We start from the raw sequence: 11,705 nt of genomic DNA on the forward strand, positions 1-11,705 counted from the left end.
CCAAACAACTCCGCCGCGCACAATCGCAACCACCTACGTCACCACGGCCCCGAGGACGCCCCGACGTACGCGCTCATGCGTCCGTGCAATCAGAGTCACCCACAACACCAAGCAACACCATGAGCAACACGGCCTCCGTTACTGTTACGCGCATTAGGTTTTTATTTATAACACCAAAGCCCAGGTTAAATCCTTATACATTTTATATTAGTGTATATTTTTTTCCACTTTTGTATTTTTTAGATTAAATAATACATTTTCGGAGATTTCCTATTATGTGTATGTTTTAACACGTTTTTTGTAACGGCAGATGGAATAAAAAAAAAAAAAAAAAGGATACTGCTTAATCTTGTGCATGGTCGTGGAGCGCTTGCGCCGATCCCACCTTAACGATGGGAGAAGGCAGGTTACACTCTGATCAGGTAACCTATCCATCACAGAACAAACACAGAAAGATAAACAGCCATAAAAATTCACGCCCAGGGGAAATTAGGGTCACCAGCATGACATGCGTGTTTTTGGACTGTGGGATGAAACCACAGTACCCAGAGGAAACCTACACACACATGGGGAGAATATGCAAACATACAAACTCCACACAGAAAGGGCAAGCAGGTATTTGAACTCCACTTGAACACCGAAGCACTTGTCTTGTTTGTCTTGTTTTTCTTCATCACTCAACCAAGTACCTGCCTGTCAAGTTCATGTCAGCTTGTGTGTTGTTGTTTTTTTATTATTTGTTTTGACATGACATGTCACCACTTGTTGAGCACAAGGAGAATTAGAATGCTCAATCTGAAACAGAAATAGAAGCAGCTCTTATAAAAACAAATTCTGGACTTAAGGTTTGATTCTTTAAACAATTCGAAGAACTATAACGGAGGTGCAGCAGCTTTAGTGCAAATCACAGTGGCTCAATAACAACATAGTACCTGGCATCGTGTTATATTTGAAAAAAATAAAGTGATTCAAGGGAATGGATCAGACAGTTATGTGGCTGAACAAAGACACAAACAGCTGTTAATCAAACACTTTCAATTAGATATGTTTAATACAATACAATTGCAGTTTTCATTTTCTTGGAAAAATTTAAATCTAACAATTAAACGGTAGCTTTTCAAAATAAAGCACTTCGTGGGGAGATTAGAAGCAATGCTGCTCTCTGTGAGGAAAACAATGCCTTCTATAATTATATAAGGATTTTTGTGGTGAAGAGGATGTTTGGTTACCTTGTTTCGGCCTAAACCTGTTCAGTCACTTTACTATAGGCAAATTAATTCTGTCAACACTCTCAATGTGTTTTGAATTGTTGTGTTATGTTTGATGAAAAAAAAATACCACTACTAACAAAGCAGCACTGCAAATTCTCAACAGTAGTTCACAAAAGGCCTGAAATAGAATCAATATTTTCCTGATAAACGTTTCACTTATATAAAAATAACGACTCGAGAAGTTAAGCTTTAATTGTGAAGCATCAACCGGAAGTGTCTATTGGTTTCAAGATGGCGGCGCCCATGAGGAGGACGCTGATGGTCCTTCACAGAGCGAATTGTCTCCTTTTAAAGGTTTGTTGACTATTAGTAACACGTTTCCTTAATAAATCACGTTGTTCAGATAGAGCTGTGCCTGTTTTCTGTCTTTTAAGGTCGCTGCTGAGCATTTTTAAGCTAATTTAGCTCACGTTGACGAACTGTCAGTGTCAGCGAGTGAAAGATTGGCATAATGTATTTGAGCTCCAACCCACCCCAAAAAAATAAAACAACAGAGGACGAAAGTTCGGTTTGGAATACAAGTTGTCACATCCAGAGATACGTTACACTGATATTACACAGTATTGTTGTTGTCATAGGTTACAACCTTACCCGAAATTACTCTATCACACTGAGTGGGGTTAATAAATACTACTAATAAATACTGAGTGGGGTTAATAAATACTAATAAAAAAAAGAAAATCAAACACAGCCAAGCTGTAAAACACATGTTCATTTTTAATTATGTAAATACTCTGTAGATCTGATCATATTGACAATAATTATGTTTTATGCTTCGCAAAATACCTTGATCAGCAATTCAGTACAGTCAGAAGGGATTATTACCGAGCTATTTTTTTTGTTGTCATTTTTAAACAAACAAAATAACTTTTGCAATTCCTGAATTATATTCCGTTGAAATACAAACACACATTTTTACGTTAATTTAAACTTTTAATTTCTATATGATTATACTGAAATTCGGTCACAAAATGTTTCCCAATTGAGTTTCATGTTCTGTGTTTTTGTTTATTCCCAGAAACAATTATATTCTGAAATTAACTATTGCAAAATGTATCTTATCTTATCTTATCTTATCTTATCTTAACATTTTAGAAGACACACCGTCAATGTTGATGATTCTCTTTGATGTCTTGTCAATTTATTTTCTCCTTAAAACATTTGAACGTGTGTATTATTTCTTGTTTTCATACTTTTCATGGTGAACAATTTGATTTCCTCCTCTCAGAATTCTGAGTTGCCCGTGGATGTCCGACATTCCGGCCCACTTCTGCTGTCCGTCCGCACCAAGAAGCGCTACTTCATCCCCCCAGCGGTGAGCTTGAAGGGGAAGAAGGACGACAACACTGAGGCCAGGGCTCGAGCGGCAGGCATAGTCATCAAACAGGAGTACCAAGAAAGGACCATCAACATCGCCTGCACTGGTAAAACAGTCCTCAAGTGGATTTGTGATGAATGATTTGTGAATGCTGTCCCACAATATCAACATATTTTATTAACTGTTGAGTATGTTTATTTTCCCGAAACTCACATTTTATTGCTCATGGATCTCAAACCACAACCACACGGTCATCCTATGTATAAGTGTTTGTATTTAACACAAATCACACTTTCTTTTTTTTTTTTTGCAATACTCCACAACATTATTGAAGATTATCATGTTTTTACTTGTCAAATTAAAACAATAGCAATCAGAGATTTCTGACATCTGCCACAGTTTGACCTGAACTCAGGAAAAAAAAAAAACGTTTTCAGACCACCTTCTTGGCGGACGGACGTAACAAGTGCCACAGTTTTTTCCCCATGTTGACGAGAATTAATACTTTGAGAATTAGCATTGGCCCGCGAGTCTCTGCACCACAAGTTTTAGGCTGAAAGTAAAAGTTGACAAAAAGAAAAATTCTCCCCCGAATCTCCTGATACGTCGGACTCAATTCGGGTGGATTCCATCTTTATTTGCAGTGCGGAAGGCAACGCCAACTCAAGTTTAGCTTACTTAGCTCCATGCTAAAAAAGCCAGTTTTACGTATTATATAAGAGCGGAGAGTGTGCGATCACAACGTAATCCCAATCAAATCTGATTAATCTTTCTCTGCTGAGATTTCACACCATGTGGTGGTATTTGCTGTGTTTCTCCAGCTGCAGTGTTCGACCCGTACATCCCCCCAGAGGGCGACGCTCGTCTCTCCACTCTGTCCAAAGAAGGCTTGAAACAACGAACAGAGCAGTTGCGACAGAGCGCCGCCTCCCAGCTCGCGTAACGTCCTCTCTTCTTTCATTACAAAGAAAAGAAAAAAGAAAAAAAAAATGAATCATTTCTGTTTTTTTAAATCTCTTGGTTACTTAAATAAAAATTTTTCTTTTAAATAAATGTTACACCGACCGTGTTTTATTCAAATCTCTTTTCAGGATCCGTAAAATCAAAGAGCATGACTCTGACTTCAAAACCAAGGATTTCGCAGAGCGAGCTCAGGAGATCTTTATTGAAGCCCACCACGCCCTGACGCAGTAAGACCACCAGTCGCCGCCAACTCACTGAGACATTTGTTACAGTTGTGAGAGATGAACTCAAGCTGCTCTGTCTTTTTTGATAAAGTCTACATACACCGTTTGGAGTTAAGCACGTGAAATTAAATATATTTATTGACTGTTAGATCTGGGCTGGAGTCTCTTAATGAGCAAATCAATGTTGTGAAAATGTGTACGTAGAAAGTACCATCCTAAAAGCTCCTTTGAGGTTTCTATGAAGTGGCACAAGAGAAGAAAATACATTCTGTATAACTTAACAGTTATTGTGAATAGAAATTAAAATAAAGGCATTTTGAAGATGTTAGTTTACAGTGTTTGTTGAATCTTGACATAAAACACAGTAAATGTTCTTTTAGGAGATTTTGATAGAAGAGGACAAAATGCTTGCGGGACGAGTTACATAACAAAAATCTGTGGTAAGAAAAACGATGAAGATTAAACTTAAATTGGGCTGAGGATGGTAATCTAACACAGAACAAGGAAATAAAGAAAGGTCAGCCTATTCAGCTGAGCTATGGAGTTGATTTCTTTCTCATAAGAAGAGTTTTTTTCTGAGTGAGACTAGAGTTCTGGCTGCAGAAGGTCGAGTCAGAATGCAAGAAACTTGATGCTATCGAGGAAACGCTCACCTGCGTTTGTGCTGCAGGTTCAGCAAAGAGAAGCTCCACTCTCTGGTGACGGAGCGCTGCTATCCCGTGAGCTCTCCCTCCAACCATCCACACTTTGTGCCTTTTGATCCCTCGCCGTTCCGTACTCACCTGTCCCCCATTGCCCGCAGGAGATGACGAGGGGAAACCGCTACAAGACCATACGCTGGCGGTTCATGGAGTCCCTGGAGCCGCCCAGGGTGGTGCACGCCCGCTGCCCCGACATGGTCACCAAGGGCAACCTGTACGGCCAGGTGACCGTCCGCATGCACTCCAAACAGGTACGGCCGAGAGGCACGGGAAGAATGCACTTCAAAAACCCATCCGGAGGATGCAAACAAGAACGGGACGTTTATTATAAAGCAATAATTTCCCCTAAAATTCTCTCGGAAATCAGAGAAATGAAGGTTTGAGATGAGAGACGAAGACACAACAGTTGTTTCAACTCTTCCGTGATCCTGAGCTTTGTTTGTGTAGAGCAGGATTATGAAATCAGTCTGATTTAAGAAGCCTATCACAATTATCGATCAGGCGAAATAAATTCATGGATCACTTTTCCAGCTTTTTCTTCAGTTTCTCTCTGTGCCAGTCATTGAGCCCAGTGTTGATTTTGTGGCGTTAACTCAGAAATTTTACCATGTCCACAGAAAGCTGGGGGGAAGTGACAGAATTATTCTAAAAAGTAATTTTTCCACACTCGGATCATTACAGACAATAATTTAGTGCGACATTATTGTGTGACTTTGCCTGTTTTAACACTTTCCAATGTAAAGGACTGGATACTCACACTGAGATGCAAGAAAAACAACTTATTATTTAACAACAGCCATGAGTTAAAATATTTTCCATTCGTTTCTGAATTATGGCCACTTGAAAGTAATCCCAGTGTATTTAGTAATCAAACTCAGATTGAAGGGGACATACATGGGCCGTTGTTCTGCACACTGATCCACAGATTAAACACCTGGTTTGTGTCAAAAACTACCGTTCCGTTTGGACATATGCTACTTTTTTTTGTTATCTGCACGTGCAGTTAAACTATGAGAGACGGGTTTTGTGGTTGGTATTATGCTGAGGATCTCCGTCCTCTGTGGCTCTCCCCCCGCAGACTCTGGCCATTTACGACCGCTTCGGCCGGCTGATGCTGGGCAGCGAGGAGCAGCCCAAGGACGTCCTGGAGTACCTGGTCATAGAACGGCACCTCATGAACCCCTACAGCCGCTGGAGGCTTCACGGAAAGATAGTCCCGTCCTGGGCTCCGGCCAAAGACCCCATCATCAAGGTGAGCCTCCGACGTTCAGCCCTGATGGTGTTTAGGATGGAGGAAGAAAGAGGCAGTGGGCCGACTGGCTCTGCCTGTCAGGAGATTCGAGTACATCACTTAAATTACCACACGGACAAAGTAGAAGTTTCATGTCGTTTGTCACTTTTACATACGGGATTCACATTTTCTCACCTGAGATTTAAAAAGACAAAACGCAATGCCGCCGCTGGAGAAACAACTGAAAAGGGATTCGTGTAATGAATGCTTATGGGGAAGTATCGTTACTTTATATTGTGATCAAATTCAGCAGGCGACGAGTTTGACACGATAAAACCACGTTTCACAGTTACAGTTTACATCAAATATATATAACGCCGTATAAGAAGTTGTTACATAGATATGGGTATTTTCGTCACAGTTTATAATTAAATGTGTCAATGTATGCAACATTTTACCATCAAATATCATCACGTTGGAACTCGAGATTTCATTCTTGAATGTGATATAAAAGAACATGTCAAAAATATTTTCATGCTGTGATGGTAAAAGTTTCCTCAATATGTTTTTAATCATGAAATATATTTTATATCATCACATTTAATCTTACATGTGAGCAAAATATTTAATAAACCTCTATTAAAAAGATATGAACCATTTAAAGTTTGAAACTATTGAGCAGTTTCTCAGTAAAATATTAATGTGATAATGGCACATGTTTTCTGTTAGATTAAGACTTAAAATTTAAACTTTATCACATCCGATTTTAACAATAAATTGTCCTTTGATATGTAACTATGGCGTGACAAATGCTACGGTTATACATTACAATATATGGACACAATATAAATGTGAAGTTCCATTTTACTATTGAGAATCTTTAGCATGATATAAAATTAAATGTTAACTTTAACTGTTAAAACTTTATCCCATCATAAACTTATTGCTTAAAGTTTGATGTAAATTACGAAACAAGGGGGGGGAAATCCATCACACTAATACTAAATTGATGATCCGGTTTTTTTTGTTCCAGTGGCAGAACTATATAATTTCTTTTACAAATGTACTTTGATTTGATTCCACGTGGTTTTCTTGGACTTTAACGACAGTTTAATGCTGTTCTCCTCCTCTCCCGCTCCTGCAGACGGTGGCTATTCCCAGTCCGGAGCTTCAGCCCTGGGAGGAATTCGATTCCCTCGACTATCAAGTTCCCAAACCGCAGGCAGTGCAGTGGTATAAATAGACCACCGGGTGGCGCTGCATCACTCGCTGGAGCAGCCTCCGTTCCAGACTGTTTAGTGTTTGTAGAGGATTTACTGAGTTTGTTGAGTCTGTGGAAGCAACAGTTGAGCCACAAAACAGAAAGCCACACAACGGCCTGGATTAATGCCGCCTCCTTTCATGAGATGCAGCTCGATTTCTATCATTCTTCACTTTTCCTCATGAGACCTGTGTAACTGAATAAATGAACTGTACAGAGACACAGAAATCCAACTGTTTATTTCTGTGATGAACGAACTGCACACCGACCCCAAAAGTACAAAAATAAAGTCTTCCATCAACTTTTCATTGTCAACACAAATCAAGGTACACCTCACAACACTGGATTCCGTTTTTGTTTTTGTTTTGTTTGTTTTTTTGTGGACATAATCACAATTTACAGCTTTCAGAACACACGAACATGCTACGATGCTCACAGACAAAGTTACTCCATCAACAAACGAGAGAAAAAAAACACTGCAGTGTTGGAACAAATTAATTGAGTCTGGTGCTGTTTGAGCAGAAGTTTGTCGCCAACTTGAACGTGAGACGTTTTACATTGATACAGTGAACTGACAGTGTGCTTTGAATGAGAACAACAGGGACATGCTGGGTTTTAAATCTCAAATGTTGTCAGTATTAATATTAAAAGGCGACATGAAAATGAGATCCTTCAAGATTAAATAAATCTGTATTAATAAAGGTGTCTTGGCGTCATTAGACATCATTGACTAACCCATAATCATTTGAATGCGTCTAATTATTTCCTTATTTGCATATGAATGGATGCACACAGACGGCGCTCTTCCCATTGAGTTCCTTTCAGAGACGAAGGAAAATGTAGATACACACCAATCCTGCTCGTAATGTTGGTAAAGACAAATCTGGAAATAAAATGAATTGATGACAATAAAATAAATGAATTGGTGAAAAGTGAAGCTGGAGTCTGGTGGTGTCAAACTACCCAATTTCTTATGGGCAGAATGTTTCAACAAACACACCTGTATAAATTGACAAGTGTTTTGACTTCTGTTTGTCAAAAAGATTAATTTGGTTATGAAACATTTTGATTTATGAGGGGATCATGCAGGTTGCATTTCATAATTTTTTTTTTTTTTAAACCAAATTCTCAAATATTTCCTAAAACAAGTGTTGCATACCTTTTGTTCTATCTAAGAATTATGTGAAAACATTTTTACGCCAAAGAACAAAAAACTAACAAATTATTTCCTCATAGCTTTGTCTTGGTATTAAAATTAAATGACTGAGTGTATTGCATTCACACAATAAAACAAGGGAGCCCCCTTTTATCCTCATGAATTAACCAGATGAAGTTTACCAGGTTTATTCAGGTAAACTAAGGAAGTCATTCCAACCTGGAACCTCATTTTCAGGAATTGCCTGGATTTTCTTTTGTGTCCCCTCAAAGTGAGTTAATTTCCGATGCATCATCTTCTGAGGTTTGAAATCCTGACGGGTCACCACTGTGTGTCCTCAAGGCCCTGTTCACTCGATAGTGTTTCAAAATGAAAACGCATCAGTTTTGCGTTGTTGTTTTTCATTTACATGGAAACAGCTGAAAGGGATGTAGTTTTCATGTTGAGTCACCCCGTATTTGCTGTTGCTTGTTTTCTTTTGTCTTGTCTTGAAACCACATGTGTACAGAGAACAGTACACTGCAAAGGAGCACACGGACATTCGTATGGACAGACGACCAAGTTGGATTGTTATGACAGTGACCCAAAACGCAACTTCAATTCTGCGTTTTCACTTGAAAGCATGTAAACAGGGCCTGAGTAAGACCCTTAACTACTCAGGTGCTGTCAAGGGGTTGTAAAACATACCAAATCAAACTCATAGATCTCATGAGCTGCAGACACGACCCCCAATAAAGGAGCAGCTGAATTGCATTCTGTCATATTACATTTATGGAGCGTGCCACACCGGATCATCTGGAGAAACATCACAATATCCATCCGATCGGTGCAGACAAAACATCTTATTGACTGCAAAGCCCTGTGGTTCCAACTAACTGTATCCAACAGCATTAATATACTCAATCACACGAGTTTTAAACCTAAACAGAAATTTAAAAATATGTAAACTAAGAAGGTGGGACATGGTTGTTGCAATAAAGGGGAGCTTGATTATAAAAAAAAAAAAAAAAAAGTGGGTGTTTCTTTCCTGGTATTTTGGAGTGCATAGTCTTGTAAATATTTCTGGAATGTAGTTGGACTCATTGAAATCCTGGCAGCAGTGCTTGGCGTTTGTTATTTCATGATATATTAGACTTCCAGTTCTATATCTGCATTAGGAGGAAACCTAAACTTTACTAGAGGTTCTGTGAAGTACTGCTAATCACCATCATGGAACGCAGTATAAAAACCTGGCCAGTATTTGTGTCCTTACCTGAAAATCTACAAAAAAAACACTAACAGTTGTTTTAAAATGGGGGGCAGAAACAGGAAAAGGGGGCTTCATCTAATTTTCTTAGATGTCCTTCCTTTATACAAAAAAAAAAAAAAAAAAAAGCATTTGGGTATATTTAACAGTGAGGGGGGAAAATAAATCAAAAAAATAAATATCTTTCAGTCAGGGTTGAACAATATAAAATATTCTGTTCATCAAGTCTTCATAGCCTCTCACTTGAATAGACATAACCCAACTGGACAAGCAAGCTTGACATGACACTGGCTAAAGCTGTGTTTCTTATTATAATTATAATTTTCCACTGAGGAGATCTGAACTTTGCCATATGTAGGGAAGCGCTTCTATGGCTTTGTCATGGAAACTTCCTTTCTCAATGTCAAGAGTTGGCATTCACATTGGTTTACTGTCGGTAGTGAATGTTGGATTGACTTAGGTCACAAATCAGGTGGGAAAACAAGAGCTTCAGCAGCGCACTCCGCATCGTCTTCCTCGTCTTCCTCTGGAATATTCTCGGGCTCCCATGTGAAGACATCTGAAGCATTATCTGTGAACGAACCAGATCTGCTTCTTGACATCTCCCAGGGACACAAAGCATCACGCCGGCCAAGAGCCAAGTTTGCTTTAGACTCGTCTTCCTGGTCTGTGCTCATGTCCACTGGAGTCTCTTCAATGGAAAATGACCCCTGTTTCTCCCTGATCTCACTGTTGGACATATCATCTCTGTCTACTCTGGTGTTCTCCTCTCTGACAACTTCTGGTTCTTCAGTCTCCCATGAACAAGGATTTTCCCGGGTACTGTCTTGTTTTTGAAGAACTTTTGGTTCACCCGTCTCCCATGGACAGACGTCTGCACGAGAGCTGTCTTGTTTTTGAAGAACTTTTGGTTCACCCGTCTCCCATGGACAGACGTCTGCATGAGAGCTGTCTTGTTTTACAAGAACCTTTGGTTCATCTGTCTCCCATGGACAGACGTCTGCATGAGAGCTGCCTTGTTTTACAAGAACCTTTGGTTCATCTGTCTCCCATGGACAGACGTCTGCATGAGAGCTGCCTTGTTTTACAAGAACCTTTGGTTCATCTGTCTCCCATGGACAGACATCTGCACGAGAGCTGTCTTGTTTTATGAGAACTTTTGCTTTGTCCGTCTCCCACGGACAGACATCGGTGTGAGCACTGTCTTGTTTTTTTAAGACTTTTGGAATTTCTGTTTCCAATGGATGCACATCCTGTGACGTGCCCGATCTTTTTAGTTTCTCTGAAGGTTTTGATATTTCATTTTTTACCCCTGTTTCACCAGTCTCCCATGGACATACGTTTTCCAGAGCTATATCTTGCCTATTAGGACTCTCAAATGTCTTTGGGGTTTCTGGCTTTCCCGATTCTGGTGCACCCATTTCCCATGGACAAATATTTGTCCGACCTGGGTCTTGCCTAACTGATTTCTCTGATGTCATGGGAGTCTCTGGCTGTCTTGATCCTGATTCTCCAGTTTCCCATGGACAAACATCTGCTGGTCTTTTTTCCGGGATCCCAGTATCCCATGGGCATACATTTACTCTGACACTATCTTTCACTTCGGAAGAAGCTTTCAAAGGTGAGACACAAGTTTCTGAGTTTTCTGGCTCTGTTTCCCAAGAACAAACATCTACTTTGATTGTCAGTTGTGAAGCCATTTCCTTAGTTGTTGTCTCTGCTTTAACATCTTCCCATGGACACATTTCCTCCAAGATTTTGGGGGGATCAGGAAACTCCCATGGACAACTTACAACTGTCTTGTTCAGTTGTTTACCCCAACTCAAGATAGGTGAATTTGCATCCTGCTGTAGGACATTTCCAGAAATTTCTTTAGATGCACCAGGGTAAATGGCAGATTTCATAACTTCTTGGTGTAAAGGAACTTTTAGTGTTCCTTTGCCAGTTAAAGTATTTAGATTTTCATACACAACTTCACCCTTGTCTTGAGTATCCCAAGGACAAACATTAGCATATTCGTTATCTTTTCTTATCGAAGTCTGAGGAGTTTCTGCAGTCTCCCAGGGACACACATCTGCTGCTTGTTTTAAAGACGGTTGTGTCTGTAAATCTTTGGACGGGGGAGTTTGTGAAAAAACAGATGTATCCTGTGATTCCCAAGGACACGCATCATCACGACCACTCCCTTGTCTTCTCACTGTTCCATGATCTTGAGATTCCCAAGGACAAACATTAGTCCGTTCAGAAACTTGCGAATCCCAAGGACAAACATCTGACTTAATGCTCTGCTGCTTCTTCGGCCCCTCTCCTTGCTGGGTTACACCTGTTCCTTCC

At 39.8% G+C, this 11,705-nt stretch overlaps 3 protein-coding genes across 3 annotated transcripts in view; 1 reads left to right on the forward strand and 2 right to left on the reverse strand.

Annotated features, from left to right (window-relative positions):
- Window positions 1-11,705, reverse strand: part of LOC308148835 (histone H3.2) — a gene marked incomplete at its 3' end in the record, with an annotated part of 132,954 nt that overhangs the window by 101,294 nt on the left and 19,955 nt on the right. The gene's annotated exons all lie outside the window — the stretch shown is intronic.
- On the forward strand, window positions 1,498-7,563 carry mrpl45 (mitochondrial ribosomal protein L45). Its single transcript, XM_080520531.1, has 8 exons — window positions 1,498-1,565; window positions 2,500-2,695; window positions 3,411-3,528; window positions 3,681-3,779; window positions 4,447-4,495; window positions 4,579-4,728; window positions 5,556-5,729; window positions 6,853-7,563. The coding sequence occupies exons 1-8, from the start codon at window positions 1,503-1,505 to the stop codon at window positions 6,949-6,951; spliced, it is 948 nt and encodes a 315-aa protein (XP_080376657.1). The 5' UTR covers window positions 1,498-1,502; the 3' UTR covers window positions 6,952-7,563.
- LOC308144775 (uncharacterized protein) lies at window positions 9,833-10,792 on the reverse strand (the record flags this gene model as incomplete). Its single annotated transcript, XM_080515988.1, has 1 exon — window positions 9,833-10,792. The coding sequence occupies one exon, from the start codon at window positions 10,790-10,792 to the stop codon at window positions 9,833-9,835; it is 960 nt and encodes a 319-aa protein (XP_080372114.1).

This window comes from Blennius ocellaris, assembly GCF_963422515.1.
Source record: "Blennius ocellaris genome assembly, chromosome: 3".
In the NCBI taxonomy this organism is placed as follows: Eukaryota; Metazoa; Chordata; class Actinopteri; order Blenniiformes; family Blenniidae; genus Blennius; species Blennius ocellaris.